A 7,862-nucleotide genomic window follows, 5' to 3' on the forward strand; every position below is an offset into this window, starting at 1 on the left:
CAAATTTCTTCACCCATGCGAAAAATGAATGACCAGCTGGTTACATGCGTAACTGGAATACTTGAGAAATATTTCAATACAGGCAGAACATTGGTCGTTTCGGACAAAGAAGTCGGCCATTTTGTTAATGCCATCAGCAGACATTTCAATGGTGTTACATTGAATATCGAAAGCGGCGCTTATAATCTATCATCTGGTGTTCTGCATGTATCGAGTTTCAGTTATCAAGAGCATATGTTTGACTGTCTCTTTGTCCTACACGATCCTACCAATTTTGAACATGCTGGTAAAATAAGGGTTTGTGATCCTAACAGCAAAGTATTAGTGGTGATCACGAGTAACACGTCGTCATCCACAAGTGTACATGGTATATTTGAGATATCTAAAGCGATGGATCTGTTTAAAGTCATAGTGGTGTCTTCTGTTAATGAAAACGTATCAGAACACTTGGACAGGACTTCTGTTGTTGCATTTTCATATTCACCGTTCTCTGAATCAAAGTGCGACACTCCTGCTGAAGCAGAGATAGTAGATATCTGGGAGAATGGCCACTTCTTGAAAGGAGTAGATCTGTATTCATATAAACTGAACGAACTGCACGGGTGTCCTCTCTCTGTTACCATTATGGACTGGCCACTTGCAGTAATTATTGAGAAGACATCGGATAAGACCAATCTACGTGGCGGTCATGGTAATCTAGTGAACACTTTAACCCAGAAGATGAATTTTACTCTCAATCTAACGATTCTGTCAAGTTTGGCAGACCTGGGTGATAATTTCCCAAATGGTTCTTACTATGGGGCATTGAAAGATATTCGTGCTGGTAAATTGGAAGGGTTCTTCTGTTCTGTGACGTTGTATCTGCAGCTGTACTGCGATTTTGATTCGGTTCTGACAAGGGAGTTCAGGTACACAGTATGGGTTACAACTTATCCAGGATTCTTTCCGCAGTGGATGAGCTTGTATTTTCCCTTCAAAGTTTTTTCATGGGTGTTCCTGATCATTTCTTACATCTCCTTTACACTCTCTGTGAAAGTTATGAAGCTATTCAGCAACGCAGAGCGTCGGTTCGCATTTATGCAGATCCTTTCCATTCTCTTGGGAATATCAGTTACTCCCACACCTAAAGTGTTATCTTTCAGGGTGTTGTTCGCAGTTTGGCTCTTTGCTTCCCTTGTGATAAACAACAGCTACCAGGCAGCTCTTCTGGGGTTCGTAACGAAACCTAAAAGATACCCTCATGCACATTCCATGAGGGAATTAATAGAAGGAAAATATTCTTTTGGAGGACTAGTGACCCATCGCCACTTCTTTAGCTACTCCGACGACACGGCCATAAGACACATTTACGACAATTGGATTTATATTGACTCGCAGAGGGAGGGATATGACAAAGTCATTGCGGAAAATTTCGCATTCTTCTCAGCAGTTTCTTCGTTAAGTAATTTTGTGATGCACAACTCCTCACGAATCAGCTCTGAAGGAGAATCTCAGTTGCACATTCTTCCTGAAAGCGTAGCTACTTTTTCAGGGGTGTTTTATTTGCGTCCTCACTCGCCTTATGCTGAAGATTTCAGACGTATTACAGACATCTGCGATCACTCCGGCCTTCTGATCAAGTGGCAGAGGGATGCGGAAGGATCAGCTCCTGGCAAACCGTCCACAACCAGACACAAAGATCTCGTTGTGATCAGCACGGAAGATTTGATTGGTGCTTTCTCCTTAGTCTTTGGTGGTTCGTTAATATCGTGTGCAATATTTGTGGCTGAGATTGTCCTGGGTTTCTTCAGAAAAAGACGAAATTCTACATTTTCACACCAACTCTCAACACATACACCACCGTTCATTGAATAAGGCCACAAAACAAGAAATAGATTTGCTCATCTTTTGTATTCAGTTCCGTACTCCAAATTTCACCTCAAGAGATATAAGAAAATTAATTGATGAATACATATGGAAACAAGTTTATTGTAATCCATGTCGCGATAAAATGTTTTGCTCCTACGTTTCCAGTGTCAATACACATGTCCAAATTGTAATCCAGTCCCCATTAACCTCTGTGGAATGTAAATATACTTTGTCAACTTAAAAAACAACCAGCTTTAAAGCAGCCACTAGCGATCACTTTATTTAATTTTATACAGTTAATCGCCTACATAAATTAGGTACGAAATGACTTATATTATGCTTCTTTTCTTAATTTGTTACTGTATTATGTATGTGTTTTGTACAAGGGAGTTATGTGGTACGTGTGTGTATTTACACACGCCTATACACAATGTCACGTAGCTATATCATGACAAGCAGAAAAATTAACGGAAATACTACTGTGCATTCAGAAATAATCATGTACTAACATGATTACTATACTAATGCTAAGTACTTATAGAAACGCAGATGCCAAAAAAACTGCTTCAAAATAAGTTTTTCCAAAAATAGCCGCTTTGTTTACTCATTTCTTTAGTTGGCATCGCCTACACGTGCACTATTCTATTCTAATAAGCTTTGTGTATGTATTACATCAATGAGAGATGACTTAGAGACACGTTACCAATGTTTTTGATATATGCTGTATTCATCACTAAACATTTAAAATAAAAATTGTTAACTGAGTGTTGGTATTAGCAAAGAAGGATGCTCCGTCCCCCTTGAGGTATTGGGGGGGGGGAGGAGTATAAAAGTGCCCTGATCGCCCTAAAGACTGGGCGTATGTTTTGTTTAAACAGTATTAACATATACGTATTATGTGAGGTAAGTATTGACATATGCTTTCAACGTGTGTAGTACAGTACAAAAGCTGCTCTCCACAGGATGCAGCATAAATAGTGTACATCTGAGTGTAACCTTACTGCAGACAAGAAGTACAACTACTACAACTAATAATAATAATAATAATAATAATAATAATAATAATAATAATAATAATAATAATAAAATGATAAGAAGAAGAAAAAAAGAAGGAGGAGGAGGATGTAGAAAGCTGAATAACTAATTATGTACAAGGCTGAATAAACACATAATTCCAGGGGTCTTTTCGGTGATTTAAACTTTAAACATCACGCCCCTTATAGCTCCGCACCCATACTCACCCCCATATATTCCCGATGATGCCATCTCCTGGCAAATGAAACAAGCCTAATATAATCAAAGTGTATAAATAATAACACCGCGGAACGTGGCTGAGCTTTTTAGGTAAATGAGGAGTAGACTTGAAATGTTTTGAGCATAGCGCAATGAAACGACAATGTTGAATGTTGCACACAATGAAAAAATGTGTGAAGTAAAGGAACACCTTTTCACAGTGGCGCCAACTCATATGGGCCTGGGAGCCTTGAGCCCACCCAATAATTTGTCCCGCATTTAAAATTATATGTTAGAAATAAAGTCCCCGCGTTAAACAAAACAACCGGTTCCATTATTTTAGACATAATTACTGTTCATAATAATTTGTTAGGTCTCCAACTTGGTGAGCCTCTCTGATGGTGCAGTGGTAGCGTCTTTGCCTCGTAATCAAGGGATCCCGGGTTCGATACTCGGTGGAGGCACATAATGGTTCGGATCCTACTTTAAACTGAAGGTCCAGTCACGATTAGTCTTACTGTGCATAAAGTGGACTTAAAACACCAAATCAACAACAACAAATCCAATTTGGTACTTGTCAGTGTTCTATATTATTTACACTCTCCGTGGTCATATCTCTGAGTTATTGAGCGATTAAGCATCAAAACTTAGGGGCAAGGGCCAAAAAACTGGGGGGGGGGGGTGCAAGGACAGTTTATTTTCTCTTGTTAGATAAGGTTTAGCATAGTGCGGGGGCATATAGCAGAGGGGCAACTTCCCCCCTAATCGCCCCCACTGAGCCCACCCAATATTTTTCAAAAGTGTCCGCCACTGCCTCTTCATTTATTTCGTCCATGAGCCTACATGTGTTATGTACGAACACATAATCTGCACTTACAAACCAAATACAACTGTATTTGCTATTCTCTTATTTACCGCGGGTTTTTATGCCACTTCTGACTTGATTGAACTAATATTTCTTGTGAAACACCTCCCCACTCACTTTGCTTGTTGGCAATTGTGTTTTGAGCGGCGAGGAGCTTGCAGACGAGCTGAAGATTTTTTCATCGCCTTCTACCTGTTTTTTTAAAAATCCTCCAACAACAAATGCGATGTCATTTTTATGCCTGGATTGTTATTATTTTCGTACTGCTGTAGCTTACTTCTTCTTCTTTGTGTATCAATTTGGAAACCAACTCAAATATTTACAAATCATTAACGCTGTATGACTGCTGACTGTGTTTTACTAGGCAGCTCTATATGCAATATAATTGTTACCTACTAGGCTGGACAAGTCCCCCCTTGTAGCCCGTCCATGAATTATTATTATTATATCCAGAAAAGCTCTGGAAGTTTTACTCACATGACTCACATTATCAAGATTCAACATGGGAACCACGTGTAACGTGGAAAAGCTCCAAACGATAATCAAGTACTTGCTATGCACGAGACAGCAAGTCGTTGTCAACGGTTTCGAAGGTAGTAACAATTCGCAGTTGTAACTTTCAGTGGCGTCTCGTGGCCTCGAATTTGGCCGGGGCTTATTTTTTAAAGAATTTAAAATATAATGACAATTTACATGAATTACAAAAAATAGGTATTTTTTCTTCTAGACTACAAAACTGGACTTACTTTTTTGAAAGAATTTAAAATGTAATGACAAATTACATGAATTACAAAAAACCGGGTATTTATCTTCTAAACTACAAAACTGGACTTATTTTTTTAAAGAATTTAAAATATAATGACAATTCACATGATTACAACAGAAACAGGTATTGTTGTGAAACATACCTTTCTACGAACGTTGACTCCTGTTCTTCTGCTCAGCACATTTTGTTATTACTTTTTCGTTGAAGCCCTCTATGTTTGAAATGTATTCTATCTCTATTGTAAGCAAGTGCCAAGGCATTTGGTCTGTCTTATCCCATTGCATTTCTTAAGCAGGTTTTAATACGCTTCAATGTGCTGAAACATCGTTCAGATTCAGCTGTTGCCACTGGAGTTATTAAAACTATGTTTGTCATTTTTTGAATAAAAAAATGAATGCAATCTACTGATAGAGTTTATGTTTTTCAACTCTTCACTACAATAAAGAACACGAAGTTACCTCTTCTATGAAGGGATAATAAATCTGGGAAGATTCCTCTGTTTAAAGATTGTTCTCTTTCATTATGTCCTCGTAGAGCAAGTTCATGTCGACCACAGAATTTTAAGCAATCGATAATTCTATTTAATATATGCCTATTTTTCCGGACAAATTCATTGTGTCTTGTAATTGACAGCGTATGCCCTTCATCAATTTGTGTTCGAACATCAACCCTGCCAAACTCACTCAAACATAGCGAATTAAAACCACCAAAACACTACAGAACAACACGCGAGATCGAACGCGACGCAACGGAGCTAGCCCTGAATCAGCACTCAAATCCATTGAACTCTCCCCTCCTCTCTCTGCTAGCACGTGACCTTCACTATAGCGTAGGTGGGTGTAGGCCACGCCTTCCTTTGCGACGTGTCCCGGAAAGCGATAATTGACATCAATGCCGCTAGGAGCGCTGTCGTATCCATTGCAACAGACGATGAATTTACGTGGGTAAAAATCGCCTTTTAAAAGACTGTGTGATAGTTATGCGTTATGGTGATTGATAATTACGTGAATACGTCCGTTTTTCTTTAGGGCTAAGCCCCGAAAGCCCCAAGGGACGAGACGCCACTGGTAACTTTGGCAAATCTTTCGGAAGGGTGAAACATATGCATTACTACCGAAAAGCATGCGGAAATGTCTTTGCACCATTGTGATTGAATCAGTTCTCGATAGCTCCAACACACAATACGCCTTGTACAGTGGAATCCATGAGTATTACCTTGAAAATTGTCCATCCCCATGTTCGTGCACTTTATTTGACCCAATAACAGCTTCAAGAATTAAAAGAAAACTCAAAACAAGCTGTTGACAACTTCTTCACCAGCATACATAAAAATCCATCGCTTAAAAACACATAGGATGTAAGAGAAAAATTAATGAAAATAGTCATGGACAATTTGCACGGTAATACTCATGGATCCCACTGTACGAGTCATTAGACATTTTGCGACACTGGCGATCGTGGTGGAGCATCGGCTAAGCAGAATAAGCCCGCTAAGTGGGAATAAAACTTTCAGAGTTCTTTATATTGATGCCTAGTCTGATTTTCTATCGTAAATAGTAACGTCATAATAACTGTGTAAAGTTGTACCATTCATTCTGAATTACCCCATCCATCCTCCCATACGTTCCATATTCTATTTTATATATTTGCATTAAAGCAGAGCTTCGTAAGATTTGTTCAAGTACATTCACACTTCAAAGAGCGACCTTTGGATTGATTTGTTAAATTGTCTGTTGGTAGAATTATACAAATTTTTGTCTCTCTCTGGCAGAACATATAATTATCTGAATTTGTACTGCATGGTTGTTTACATACAGCATAAAACTTGCAATATTTCGAGGGCTGTGCGGTCGAAACGAAACCTAAAAGAGCAAAATGTTATGTATAAAAGTTGTTCCTATTGATGACCTCTACACGCTGTGAAAGTTTGTCGGTGTCTGTATAGGCTAAATCGTTGGGTATGTTTTGCATTCATAAATTTTCATGACAAGTGATTTGGATTCTCTGACATCTTGGTATAATCGCGACAATGAGAATGAAATTGGTGATAGAATGAACACAAAAATAGCTACATCCATGCCTGACCGGGGTTCGAACCTGGGATCTATGGCTTCGTAGCGTGTTACGCTGACCATCCTGAACGGTGGTCGGCAAACAATTTCCAATTAATGAAATTTTTAATTCGAAATCTAACTTCCAGATTTAGAAAATCAATAATTAGTACGTAAATAATTGATATTTTCTCCAATCTAATATATTTATAAAGATCTTTGCTCTTCTGGCTTTAATTTACACCAAAAACTGTTAAAATGGGTTGAGTGGTTTTCGAGAAAATGAGGTTCGAAGAGATTAGTCCAGCAATTTCTCTCTTCCATTACTTTCAAACTTTGTTTTTTTCTCTATTTATATCCATGTGTGTGAGAGAGAGAGAGAGATAGATAGATAGATAGATAGATAGATAGATAGATAGATAGATAGATAGATAGATAGATAGATAGAGAGATAGAGAGAGAAAGGGAACTAAAACAAGCACCCACATGTTACCTAGAATATCTGTCTATGCCGACCATTCAGCTACAAAGGATGATGCAAGATGTTATTTTCCACAATTAATATTGGTGTAAATCATATTTTTTCCCAATAATAATAATGGCATACATATTGCTATAAGGCTAGCACATGAAAATAAAGACGAACTTTTTTCTTTACTGTGTTATATCATTTTATAAATCATCACATTTTTCTGCCCCACTCCTCAAATTTGCAAAGTAAACCATGCACAAATTAACTATTATATTTTGTTTCTTCCAACAGGCTACAGGTGTCATAATCGTAGTTCTTGGGCATCTATTCAGCTGTGGATATACTTTTTCACTCGCCGAAACAATGGAGGATCATCTAGCAGCATGTACGAATGAAATACTTGGCAAATTCTTCCACAACGGCAGAATAATCATTTTAGTGGATGAAACAGCAACTGACAGTTTTAAAAATTTAATTGGCATTAGATTGAATATTGCACAGTTGTCGAACAATGTTACGTCATTCTTAAACAAGGAAGAAGTGTTAGACTGTGTGTTTATTATAAATGATTCTCAAGATTTTGAGTCAATTATTAGGGAAATGAAAGTTTGTCACCCCACCAGCAAA

General features: G+C 38.0%; 1 protein-coding gene across 1 annotated transcript; it reads left to right on the top strand.

Annotated features, from left to right (window-relative positions):
- Nucleotides 1-24: 24 nt before the first annotated feature.
- Nucleotides 25-1,854, top strand: LOC145988998 (uncharacterized). Its single transcript, XM_083124299.1, has one exon. The coding sequence runs from the start codon at nucleotides 25-27 to the stop codon at nucleotides 1,852-1,854; it is 1,830 nt and encodes a 609-aa protein (XP_082980425.1).
- The last annotated feature ends 6,008 nt before the right edge of the window (nucleotides 1,855-7,862 follow it).

Source organism: Lepisma saccharinum, chromosome 6 (assembly GCF_977018435.1).
Source record: "Lepisma saccharinum chromosome 6, izLepSacc3.1, whole genome shotgun sequence".
In the NCBI taxonomy this organism is placed as follows: domain Eukaryota; kingdom Metazoa; phylum Arthropoda; class Insecta; order Zygentoma; family Lepismatidae; genus Lepisma; species Lepisma saccharinum.

What these genes read in the sequence shown, in the direction of transcription:
- LOC145988998 (XM_083124299.1), top strand. Translation starts at nt 25, where the DNA reads ATGAATGACCAGCTGGTTACATGCGTAACTGGAATACTTGAGAAATAT.